Raw genomic sequence first — 14,021 nt, forward strand, 5'->3', positions numbered from 1 at the left:
GTGTACGGCAGGGTTCGGAAGAGAAAGGAGCGCTATGTTGGCTGGGATAGGTGGCAGACACCATGTCACATTTGAAGAGTCGCTGACATGCCGAAACAGCAGAAACCCCCACAAGTGACCCCATTTTGTAAACTACACCTCTCAAGGAATTCATCTAGGGAAGTAGTGAGTATTTTTTAATTTTTAAATTTATACCATTGGACAGTGAAAAAAAGCATAATTATATTTTTACTACAAAAAATGTTTTACCCTCAGATTTTACATTTTCACACAGGGCAATGGGTAAAAATGGTGCCGAAATGTGTCACACAATTTCTTCTAAAAGTGGCAATACCCCATATGTGGCTGTATCGTACCGCTCAGCCATACGGCGAGATCTGGGGGGGACGGAGTGCTATTTGACAATTGGAGAATAAATTATTGTAGAATAAGCATTTGGATTTGGGAGCACAAAATTTTCTGAATTTCTTTTGGGGGGCAAGGGCCATTTCGCTTTTCCAGAGCCTTTCTGCTACCAGTAACTTGGAAGTCCCTTATATTTTTAACAGATGACAGACCTGAGTGGGGACTAGCTTTTTTTGAGGACTGAGTTGAAGCTTTTATTGGGAACATTTTACGTAACATTTATCCGGCGCTCGAGGCTGAGCACTTACATCGGGGTTTCCATCTAAATTTCCAAGTGATATAATTCAGATGAAACCCCTGCGGGATCCATTCACTGTAATGAGGCAGCAGAGTTACTCTGGACTCCGTCTGGCCTCTGTTTAGCGGTGACCTTTTTTTCAGAAGTGCACAAAACTGGCCAACCGCACTTTTATGCATGCCTAAAACAAATGACACCGTGGGATCCCAGGCTAGACGGCATCCACAGTGGCCTATATATGCCTCATTACAGGGAATCTTCCGTCATGGGTTCTGGCTGAATCACGTATTTCAGAGATTTACATGGACACTCTGCTGTAAGTGCTCAGAGCAGAGCGCAGGATAAATGTGAGCAGAGCCTTACTGCGATCTTTCGGAGACATAATAAACAAATCAGTAGCAGGTGAAGAATTGGTTTTATTTATTTTTTACGCCGCTCCTCGTGCGGTATAAGTGATGAGATTACTTTATTCTTCGGGTCGGTGCGATTACAGAGATACCAGATTTATATCGGGTTTTTATGACTGACAGCTGTCACACACTAAAAGACGCTTTTTTTTGCAAAATCTAGTTTTTGCATCACCATATTTTGAGAGCTATAATTTTTCCATATTTCGGCCGACAGTCATGTGATGGCTTGTTTTTTGCGGGACGAGTTGACATTTTTATTGGTACCATTTTTGGGTACGTGACATTTTTTGATCGCTTTCTATTCCGTTTTTTGGGAGGTAAAATTAACAAAAACCAATTCAGGAATTGTTCTTTGAGGTTTTTTTCTATGCCGTTCTGCGTGTGGTAAAAGTGATCAGGCAGCGTTATTCTTCGGGTCGGTACGTTTACAGCGATACTACACTTACTGTATATTTTTTTATGTTTTGGCGCTTTTACACAATAAAACAAATTTATAGAAAAAAATATTTTTTTTGCATTGCTTTATTCTGAGCACTATAACTTTTTTATTTTTCGACTGATGGAGCTGTATGGCGGCTTGTTTTTTGCGGAACAAGATGACGTTTTCAGCGGTACCATTTTTATTTCCATTTTGCTTTTTGATCGCATTTTTTTCCACTTTTTGTTTGGCGATATGATGAAAAAGCATATTTTTTTGCTCCTTTTTTTATTTATTTTTATTACGGTGTGCACAGAAGGAGTTAATTAGTGTGACAGTTTTATAGCTCGGGTTGTTTTGGACGCGGCGATACCAAATATGTGTTCTTTTTTTGGTTTTGTAAAAATATACGGATTTATTGGTTTAATATTTATTTTTATTTATTTTGTGATTTTTTTTTTTAATAGTTTAAAAACTTTTTTTTTAACTTTTTTTTACATTTTTACTTAGTCCCTGTATGGGACATTAATTTTTATTTTTCTGATCACTGATCTCATGTAATGTAATAGACATATATTACATTACATTACATGAGATCTTCCCTGTTTCAGTCAGAGTCTCCTGTCTGGCTCAGCTTGCAGGCTGAGCCAGACAGGACACCATATATGGCAGAGCTGGAGGCGGTCATGTGACCTCCAGCTGCCATAGCAACCCCAGGTCCTGGAAGGAATCGGAGGTCTTCGGAGAGGTAAGTAAGACGACCCCCTCTCCTCCTGCTGTCTCCTATATGCCGCGATCACTATAGATCGCAGCATATAGAAGACAGCTAAGGGTTAACATCACTGGGACCTGATCCAATCAGGTCCCGATGATGTTCCCTGTCAGAGCTAACGCTCTGCACCGGAATCGCAGCGCTTGCAGGACCCTGGGGGTCCTGAGCGCTGCGAGACCACCCACCGTTTTTAAACGTCCGCGCTGCACAGAGCGCAGGCAGCGCGGACGTTTATGTACAGTGGGCGGTCGGGAACCGGTTAATCAATCCCAACTTTATATATAGTGGAGGAAGAAAGATTTTTGTTGGAGCAATCAAAGGATTATGCTGTACATTGATGATGATGATGATGATGATGATGATGCTGCTTATATTGTATAGCATCCAAAACAACGGACAGATTTTCATAACTTTCCTTTAGATGATATGAGTGAGCAATAGGTAGTGATGGTTTCATATTTCCATTGTGAAGCAACACCGCTTTCAAACTTCTCTGGGATGAGTCAATAAATAATCGCCAATCTGCAACAAAATACTCTTGATTCAGTTCTTCAAAGAGGCCATTCGCATTGTTACAGTACACCATTGGTCCATCAACTGTGAAAAATTGTGTTACACTGTTATTTCTGTTTCGGTAATAACACACTTTGACATCATCATGAAGAAGATTCTTCTGTTTCAACCTAGATGCAAGAAGTTTGGCTTTATCTTTTGACAATGACAGGTCTCTGATGAGATCATTGAATTCATGTTGAGTAAAGCGTTCTGGCTGCTCCATCAGGTACATACTCATCTTGACTTGAGGTCTCCTTGCCTTTGCTAGTACCTTCAGCTCCATATTCTACTTCAATTTCATGCAATCCAGACAACAGTGGTACAGGAACTGGTAAGGTATCATCATATGGAACTGGCCTAATCGCAGATTCAAGTTCAGGGTAATTAATCTTATGTTTGTTCTTTGTAGAACAGCCCTTCAGTTTGACAAAACAACAGTAGCAGTCATCACTATGGGTTCTCTCCAAATCATGGGAACAGCAAATGGCATAGCCACTTTCCTCATATTCAACCAGTCATGAAGACCATTTGAACTACTTGAGCATATCACATGAGGGGACAGCTTTTGTCTTGATCGCCAAGTGGACAGTTGAAGTACATCTGGTACATCGTTTTAATATCATGAGTGATTGAACATACTTGGCCTTTTGATGTAAAAGAACCACACACATAGCAGAATCTGTCTGGATGATTTTTCTCCTTTAAATCAGATCAAATAGTAGAGTAAGTTCAGTTCAATGATGGTGACAAACTCAAAAAAAAAAAAGGCGATGAGCCTGTATGTAGATATTTCCCCAGAGATGACAGAGGCAGCTTGTATTTAGAACTGATTTTACTGGAGGTAATCTGGTAGATAACTAAAGGTGTGAAGTAAACAGGTCAGCCTATTCCTTACAGATGAACACTTGCAGACAGGCAGTTTCTCAGTGTGATATTGGCTGCTTTCAGGTTCTCTCTGTGGAGACCCTCACTCAGTTACACCTCAGTGTAAGAGGTCTGTAGAGGTCGGTCTCCTGTCACAGTCTCACATACTAGTCCTTGCTGCCATCACCATCCTTTTCTGAGTGACTCAAATCTTACCACCTCATAACAGTTAGCTCCTCCCCATAACATGTGACTTTCCGAGAAGCCGTCATTGGCTGACTGCACTGTCAATATTCCTTCCCATAAAACTCACTAAAAACTTTACTGATGTTGTCCATGTAAGTAAGTTCACAATTAAGTACGACAAGCAAAGAAATGGGAATAACATAGAAAAATCACATACATTGAAAATGTAGAAATAACGTAATAACAAAAATGCTTCTATATCAGAAACTTTATGCGATAGAGCAAAACTAAGCATATTTTTGGAATCAGCACATCAAACTCCATAAAACAGACATATTACCTTTGCTGGTGATTTTTTTGTGTTGACCAGTGTAATTGGACATTGATAAGTAAATCTAATAAATATATTGCAGACCTTTTCCATAATTCATTCATTTGGGTATTCTGGTGTCAAGGTTTAAAGGCAGTCTGTAACTGAAGTTGAACTATTTAGTCCTTCATATAGGGGATTGTACCCTATAAAAATCATACATGTGCTATGGAATTTAGTAAATGTACTTTGTTGAAAAACAGTCACACCCCCCCCACCAATCTGATATTCATAGCCTATCAAACAAATAGGTTATTAGTATCAAAGCTCTAAACAAGTCCTTTAAACAATTCATCAATGTAAAAAGCCTTAATAAATTGATTTTGCAACAATTTAGTAAACTAAAAAATCACAAATGAGAAAAAAAGCTTGTGCTTTTTCTCCAGTAACTCCTTTTCTCCATAAGCTGTGTATTGGATTACAGGTCAGCCCAAATGATGTGTGTGGTTTTAGGCCTTATGCTTATTTCTGATTGGATGTTGTGGTGTAATGACATATTCCTATATAAACACTTGCATATGTACAGTACAGACCAAAAGTTTGGACACACCTTCTCATTTAAAGATTTTTCTGTATTTTCATGACTATGAAAATTGTACATTCACACTGAATGCATCAAAACTATGAATTAACACATGTGGAATTATATACTTTACAAAAAAGTGTGAAACAACTGAAAATATGTCTTATATTCTAGGGTCTTCAAAGTAGCCACCTTTTGCTTTGATGACTGCTTTGCACACTCTTGGCATTCTCTTGATGAGCTTCAAGAGGTAGTCACCTTAAATGGTCTTCCAACAATCTTGAAGGAGTTCCCAGAGATGCTTAGCACTTGTTTGCCCTTTTACCTTCACTCTGCGGTCCAGCTCACCCCAAAGCATCTCGATTGGGTTCAGGTCTGGTGACTGTGGAGGCCAGGTCATCTGGCGTAGCACCCCATAACTCTCCTTCTTGGTCAAATAGCCCTTACACAGCCTGGAGGTGTGTTTTGGGGTCATTGTCCTGTTGAAAAATAAATGATGGTCCAACTAAATGCAAACTGGATGGAATAGCATGCCGCTGCAAGATGCTATGGTAGGCATGCTGGTTCAGTATGCCTTCAATTTTTAATAAATCCCCAACAGTGTCACCAGCAAAGCACCCCCACACCATCACACCTCCTCCTCCATGCTTCACGGTGGGAACCAGGCATGTAGAGTCCATCCGTTCACCTTTTCTGCGTCGCACAAAGACACGGTGGTTGGAACCAAAGATCTCAAATTTGGACTCATCAGACCAAAGCACAGATTTCCACTGGGCTAATGTCCATTCCTTGTGTTCTTTAGCCCAAACAAGTCTCTTCTGCTTGTTGCCTGTCCTTAGCAGTGGTTTCCTAACAGCTATTTTACCATGAAGGCCTGCTGCACAAAGTCTCCTCTTAACAATTGTTGAAGAGATGTGTCTGCTGCTAGAACTCTGTGTGGCATTGACCTGGTCTCTAATCTGAGCTGCTGTTAACCTGCGATTTCTGAGGCTGGTGACTCGGATAAACTTATCCTCAGAAGCAGAGGTGACTCTTGGTCTTCCTTTCCTGGGGCGGTCCTCATGTGAGCCAGTTTCTTTGTAGCGCTTGAAGGTTTTTGCAACTGCACTTGGGGACACTTTCAAAGTTTTCCCAATTTTTCGCACTGACTGACCTTCATTTCTTAAAGTAATGATGGCCGCTCGTTTTTCTTTACTTAGCTGCTTTTTTCTTGCCATAATACAAATTCTAACAGTCTATTCAGTAGGACTATCAGTTGTGTATCCACCAGACTTCTGCACAACACAACTGATGGTCCCAACCCCATTTATAAGGCAAGAAATCCCACTTATTAAACCTGACAGGGCACACCAGTGAAGTGAAAACCATTTCCGGTGACTACCTCTTGAAGCTCATCAAGAGAATGCCAAGAGTGTGCAAAGCAGTCATCAAAGCAAAAGGTGGCTACTTTGAAGAACCTAGAATATAAGACATATTTTCAGTTGTTTCACACTTTTTTGTAAAGTATATAATTCCACATGTGTTAATTCATAGTTTTGATGCCTTCAGTGTGAATGTACAATTTTCATAGTCATGAAAATACATAAAAATCTTTAAATGAGAAGGTGTGTCCAAACTTTTGGTCTGTACTGTAGATCATGGCATACATGGTCCTACTTCTGATGGATTTCATGGGTACAGAATCAGTTCTTTGCTATGTAAGTGCTAACTATTCCTTGTGTTTCAGTGGCAGCGTATTACAGTGACATTGGTGGAAAAAGTTCAAATGATCGCAGTCATTCTTGGATCACTATTCCTAGTATCAAGTGTGACTTGGCTTCTGTGGTCAGCTTTTAGCCCTTATGCGGTATGGCAAAGAAGAGACATCCTTTTTCAAATATGCTATGGCATGTACGGCTTTATGGACTTAGTATGTATAGGTAAGTTTCTTATTTATTTCCAGTTACCAGTTTTCTAGATATGGACCTAGAGGACTGGAGACACATAGGTCTACATTGGAGCTGCAGATGGCCAGACATGTTTATTATTATTATAAAGTTGCTTCATTTTCATTTCTTTTAGATTTATTGAAACTATAAAAATAAATTTGTGTTTATTCAAATTATTATTATTATTTATTGTTATAGCACCATTTATTCCATGGCGCTTTACATGTGAAAAAGGGGTATACATACAAAAACAATTACAATAATCTTGAACAAAACGTGACTGCGACTGGTACAGGAGGAGCGAGGACCCTGCCCGTGAGGGCTCACAGTCTACAAGGGATGGGTGAGGATACAGTAGGTGAGGGTAGAGCTGGTCGTGCAGCGGTATTGGTGGAGTGGTGGTTACTGCAGGTTGTAGGCTTGTCAGAAGAGGAAGGTCTTCACGTTCCTTTTGAAGGTTTCCACGGTAGGTGAGAGTCAGAAATGGTGGGGTAGAGAGTTCCAGAGTAGAGGAGATGCCCGGGAGAAATCTTGTATGCGATTGTGGGAAGAACAGATAAGAGGGTAGTAGAGCAGGAGATCTTGTGAGGATCGGAGGTTGCGTGCAGGTAAGTACCAGGAGACTAGTTCACAGATGTATGGAGGAGACAGGTTGTGAATGGCTTTGTATGTCATGGTTAGGGTTTTGAACTGGAGTCTCTGGGCAATGGGGAGCCAGTGAAGAGATTGACAGAGAGGAGAGGCAGGGGAATAGCGGGGGGACAGGTGGATTATTAGGGCAGCTGAGTTTAGGATAGATTGTAGGGGTGGGAGAGTGTTAGAATGGAGGCCACAGAGCAGGAGGTTGTAGTAGTCGAGGCGGGAGATGATGAGGGCGTGTACTAGTGTTTTTGCAGATTCGTGGTTGAGGAATGTGTGGATTCGGGAGATAATTTTGAGTTGGAGTCGGCAGGAAGTGGAAAGGGTTTGGATATGTAGTTTGAAGGAGAGATCAGAGTCCAGGGTTACCCCAAGGCAGCGAGCTTGCGGGACTGGGGAGAGGGGACAGCCATTGACGATGATAGATAGGTCAGGTGGGGGGGATGAATGAGATGGTGGAAAGATGATGAATTCAGTTTTATCCATGTTAAGTTTTAGAAATCTAGCAGAGAAGAAGAATGAAATAGTGGACCGACTTAAAGCATAATTACTTTAGCTATTGGAAATGAATACCCTTATTGGTATTATAATGTGACAGTAAGCACAATCGTATTTCAGCGTAATTTCATCGTGAGAAAGTCTTCAGAAATAGGAATGAATGCTTGATTTGAGCATAGTTATGGCTTACGTGGCATGTAATACTTAGAAACGCTGCTACAATCGGCACAGATCTGAGCCATAAACGTCACTGTAGATGCATACAATTAATTAGAACAGGGACCGGAAAGACAATGTGTGACATTTATTGACATTTCCAGGCAGCGAATACATCATTAAACGATTATTGTTAGTAATTACAAACCAAGCTGACCAAAAGCATCATGAGAAGAGCATGGATTACTGCAGGCCATTCAAGTATTGTTTGTCATTTAGTACGACAAGTTAATATAAAGCTGTGGATAAAGGGAATAATGAGGAAATGCTGACATATTCCCTGTAAGAAGCTCCAGTCTGATGGCAATGTTCTGTTCTTGTTAAATCTATTTTTTCTTAAACTTATTCATTAAAGGGAGTCTGTCAGAAGGATCAACCCTCCTAAGCCATCTATATGAGCATGTAGATACTAAAAAGTTGAATTAAACGATACCTTAATATCTGCGAGGTCATATTCCTGAGAAATTCACGTTCCTAATATGTAAATTAGCTGTTGAGATTTATCATAGATCTCCCGGAGAACCTGCCTCCAGAGCTTATTATAAATGAAAGGGAGCATGACCAGTGTGAGACATGTAGATCAGGAGAGCAGACTGTCAGCCATTACATGTCTCACACTGGTAATGCCCTCTTTCATTTATAATAATCTCTGGAGGCAGATTCTCAGAGAGATCTATGTCCAACCTCTAGACCTTAGCGTTACATATAAAAAAATGTGGATTTCTTTGGCATAAGACATCGGATCACAGATATCAAGGTATCATTTTATTCAGCTTCCTATGACCTACATGCCCATATAGACGGCTTAGGAGGGTTTATACTACTGACAGATTCCCTTTTAAGTACATTGATTACTTTGTGTATGTAATTTAGATACTATCATGCCAAAATAGCATGAAAACAGTCAGTCTTTGGATAACAGTCATGTACCTCTGTGTCATCATATTCAGTGCCACTATACGGGGATACATCACCATTCACATCAGTCCCTGTTCCAAAGGGCGCTCACATTCTAGTTCCTTTTTTTAGATAAAACCATTAAAAAATATATCCAACCTAAATAAATTAATTAAGTGAAAACACCTAGAAAATAGTGGCCATAGGAGATATTACTGACATCAGTGCTCAGAGAAGGGCCATGATGCCAATAGTACACTATGAAACAGTGCTGGATAAGGCTGTGTTCACAGATAGTTATTTTCATTTTTGGATCCGTTTTGGGTTGCCAAAATGGAAATAAAAAATCCAGTACATGATCCATTCATTTGAAGGCATTTAAATGGGGACAGAAATGTCCTTAAATGTACTCCATTTAGTTGCAATCTAGTTGCAATCTTTGTTTATAGCTGGATTAAAAAAATGTATTCTGCACAATTTTTTTTGCCCAGCTTAAAATACAGATAGCAACTGGATTATTTTTTTTAAAATTGAAGTCTATGGGAAACGGATCATAACATCAATAAACATCTGTTATGTCCTCCATTAATGGACCCGTTTTTAAAAAACTACTCAAGCCTAGAAAACTATAGTTGTTTAGAGACACCTCTAGTAAAAACGGACTTTAATGCATCCGTTCTTTTGTTCCATTTATAATACATCCATTTTTTTTAAATACTGGGCACATTACAAAAGGATCACAACTGGCCATGTGAACAGAGTCTTACCCCATTGAGGCACACTTTCTTGCCCATTACCTTTTTAGTATGTTTTGAGAGGAAACTTAAATAGCTTGAGAAAAGCAACACAGACATGTTAAGAATCTGCAAAGTCTCCATGCAGATGTTACCACCAAGCTGGATTCAAACTCTCATCCGCAGTGCTGCAAGGTAACATTGATAACCACTGATCCAACCTGCCATCTCTCAGGACATGAGACAGGGACATCTCTGATTACTGACAACTATCGTTTGTTTTTTTGAAAGGATAGCAGCTTGGGGAGCAAATATTTGATAATCCAGTCATGTCTATGGGCCACGTGGTGTATTGCTGGAGGTGTCCAACTGCTGGGACCCCCACTGATCATCAGAAGAGGGTGTTTTGTGACCCTTCTGTGAATGGAGCTGTGGTCGAGCATGCGCATTACTTCTCGGATTCACTGTCTTTAGCGCCCCCATACACAGTGAATTGAGTGGAAGCATGCATGTTTGACCAACACTCCATTCACACAGAGGGCGGGAAACCTCTATTTGCCCCTGGATCTCAGTCGTTCTACCTCATGATCAACCAACCTATCCTATGTGTGGGTGAAAGTTGGTGATTACTTTGTATAAGTTTATTCATATGCATTGCAGAAACCTAGAGTGTTATGGTGAAGTAAAGTACCAGTTTATCACACTGCCGCCTTACATGCAGTGCAAGCAATTGAAATCAATACTAAATCGTAGGAAGATCAATTAGGTATAAGATGTTATAGCTGATCCACCGCTTGACACATCATATTCTCCACCTTCTGCTGCCCCTGACCTGAGGGATCCCCCTTTATTACCTTGTAAGCAGACAACTTTTATTAAAAAATAATCAGATGTTGTATAAAATCTACAGACCCCCAGTTTATTTTTATTCATGTGTGAAACCAGCCCTTTATGTATGATCTGTGCTTTGCTTACTGACTAGCTGCTTTTTATGTCATTTTCTAGAAGCCAGCCATAGGCTTTGTATTGTTTATTTGACCCACCGCAGCTGTAATTGTTCCTTCATTGGGTATGTAAATGTATCTTCAGAAGTTATTAATATGGAAATGCTGTGCGATTCCAGGTTTAATTGTCCACGAAGGAGCAGCTGTTTATAAGGTCTTCAGGAGATGGAGAGCCGTGAACTTGCACTGGGATGTGCTAAACTACGACAAAGCGACAGACATAGAAGAAAGCAGCCGTGCTGTGCCTTCAACCAGTAGGACATTGTGGCTACCACTAACTGCATTCCGACCCAGGACCTTGGTTCACCCCACACGCTTAAGCTCTCCCAGACTGCAATGTGGATATGTATTTCTACATTTGTTCAACAGAATGAGAACGCCTCCTGAAGACTCCATAGAGGACAGTACGTCTGGTGAGGTTGTAATGAGAGTCACCTCTGTATAAGGAGTCCGGATGACCACAAACATTCCTGTAGCCCTGGACAGTGTTTTTGAATGTTAGTGCAATGAACCCAAAGCACTTTTAAAGTATTTAAAAAAAAAATATATATATATATATATTAAACTTTTTCTAACTTAAAAATTCTTTTTTATAGAAGCTGTTATATTAAAATACAGTTTTCAGAAACAACATATTTTGGCAGTTTTTGACTATTTGTATGTTTTTATAAAATGTGATTGAAGTATGATTGGTCAGTTATAGTATTTCTTTACAATTATTTCTACTTTCCTTTTGATATCACACAGGGATACTCATGGGACCGTGTACTAATGTCACTCATAAGTCATTCAGTTGTGATTGCCTTATGTAATGTATTCATGTAGAGATAAAGAGGGCAACAGCTGGAATGTATATTATAGTGTAATTACCTTATTATGAGCAAAATCTAACTAGCTAGAGTGTCTCAAGATAAGCTACACACTAAATCTGTTTAATATATTCTGCTATTAAGGACAGAAGCTGTCACATGAACTGGATTTGTTTTATTTGAAGGGTGAGTAAGAACCTGGACAGAGGGGTAGCTGTGGATATAGAATTTTGGGACTTTGTAAAGGTGTCCCACCTACAGGTCTAACAAGTGAATAAGGTATGGAAAGTAAAGTCTTCTATTGGATGGAAAACTGCCATTAGGACCAATTCCATAGAGTTGTGGTGAATGGCTGCTCTTCTGAATGGTCCTCGAAAATCAGTGTGTACTCCAAAGTTCAGTGCTGGGTCTGCTGTTATTGAAATTCATTATTATTGATGTAGAAGAGGAGATTAATAGTGTGTGGGAATCCACTTGTCATATAAGGCTCAATGTGTGTAAGTGTAAAGTTATGCACCTGGGCACTGATAATAAGTGGGCATCATGTGTTCTATGGGGACTAAATCTAGGAGAGTCACTTGTAGAGAAGGATCTAGGTGTACTTACAGTATAGATCACTGACTAAATAACAACATGCACTGTTAATCATCAACTTCTAAGGCCAGCAGGATATTGTTATGTATTAAAAGAAGCATGCCATACCATCATTTTACAAAGCATTAGTGGGCCTAATCTAGAATATGTATACAAACATCAAAACACTGACTGTCTCTTCCAAACAGAAAACAGGTGTGTACAGGTGCATACTAAGAGTAGCCATCTGAATATATACCTAACAAATAAAGAGCTACTGCTTTAGAAAATAGGAAAAAATGAGAATGCTTAGCTCATAAATTGGCCAATTCATGTGTACCCTGCAGCCGCGATAAGGGGATTCTCTCTGCTGGGGCGATTCTCTATCCTGATGTGACTCCTCTCAAGGGCCGATAGCCTACATTTATATGGGTTTTAATCACAGCAGGATCCTATCTTCCCATATAAATGTAGGCTATCAGCCCATGAGAGGATTCACATCAGGATAGGTCCCAGCAGAGAGAATCGCCTTATCGTGGCCGCTGGGTACACATGAATTGTCCAATTTATACGCTAAGTATTCTCATTTTTTCCTATTTTCTAGAGCAGTAATGCAATACAAATGCCATATATTTCATGTTTGCATGCTATAGCACTACAGAGTGCTACTTTATCTAGAAAATGGGCGTACCAAATTTGGGAGGTGAAAAGGTGTTGATTCAAATTTTTATGTTGTTTTTTTTATGTTTTTAAAAAATTTTCACACAGTTTTAAAAGTTTTCTTTTACTTAACATTAAGCTTTTGATTTTTCAAGTTAAAGGGGTTGTAGACAAATCACTGTATGTGACTACAGATTACTAAATCGTGGCAGTGCAATAAATTTTTTTTTTTTTACAAAAGGATATTGCTTGCACAGCGTTTCCTAAAGCATACTATCAGGATTGTCCCTTGGATGCAGTGGTGTAGATATACTGCATCATGACAAATTAGCTTTTGTGACAACCAGCACATGTGCAGTGAAGTGGAGCATTCTGGCATCTGTACACTGCACATGAGCTGGATGTGCCGCAGGAGCCATTAAGTGTTCTATTCGGAAGAGAGAACATAGTATGTGAAAAAGCAGACATATATTATCCTGTACATACCATCTCATGTCTGTGTGCGTAGTATACCATAAACAAGATAATATATGTAATATAAATGGTTTATACAAGATAATGTGTGTTGGTATAATATACTGTGACTTCAGAAGATAAGATATTATATCAGTCACATATTATGATGTATATAACATCTAACGTCTGAGTGCACAGTATATTATAGAGTACAGGATGGGAAGTGACTGATATATGATATACTGTGATTACAGATCACCAGATATATACAGGATAAGTGAACAGTATAATATTTGATGTTCTGCAGTTATGCTATAATTTCTAAAAGTCACATATTGCCTGTTCCTATAGTATATCATATACAAATGCAACATATCAGATGTTATATACAGGATAATATATGACAGGTACAATATTTGATATCCATAATATAATGTATACCAAGCACATATCTTTTCTATGGGAAGTGATGTAGGTTATTGATCAATGCTGTACCCAATTCTTTATTGCAGTAGCAGCGATCCTTCTGCTGAGGCTCTTGTTGTGTGTTATAGCAGCAGCTTGAACTTTCACACTGATTGAGTGATCCTTAAGGCAATGAACTCACACTGACATCATGACCTTATCAGAATGAAAGATTAAGCTGCTGCTATAAATTGTCTTACACTGACCCTCAGCAGAGCGGCCATTGAGTCCTGCCATTTCCTCACTCTATAAGCATCTCCCTTCCCCAGCATTGTCCCAAGCTGTATCTCTCTCTCTCAGCAGCACTCTGGCACTCCATGGCTTCCTTCACCATTGCTGTGGCTTCCATTCACCTCTATATTTGCCCCGTCTTCCAAGACAAAGCTAACTGATTTTACCAC

The 14,021-nt window shown here is 39.5% G+C and overlaps 1 protein-coding gene across 1 annotated transcript in view; it reads left to right on the top strand.

Annotated features, from left to right (window-relative positions):
- Positions 1 to 11,346, top strand: part of MARCHF11 (membrane associated ring-CH-type finger 11) — a 93,666-nt gene extending 82,320 nt beyond the window's left edge. Inside the window, exons 3-4 of the mRNA XM_073676641.1 lie at positions 6,468 to 6,660; positions 10,777 to 11,346. Coding sequence (XP_073532742.1) covers positions 6,468 to 6,660; positions 10,777 to 11,102 — 519 coding nt within the window. The 3' untranslated portion in view covers positions 11,103 to 11,346. The remainder of the gene's footprint in view (positions 1 to 6,467; positions 6,661 to 10,776) is intronic.
- Positions 11,347 to 14,021: the final 2,675 nt, after the last annotated feature.

Source organism: Phyllobates terribilis, unplaced genomic scaffold (assembly GCF_046119375.1).
Source record: "Phyllobates terribilis strain yellow unplaced genomic scaffold, ASM4611937v1 Scaffold_4__5_contigs__length_816908805, whole genome shotgun sequence".
Lineage (NCBI taxonomy): Eukaryota > Metazoa > Chordata > Amphibia > Anura > Dendrobatidae > Phyllobates > Phyllobates terribilis.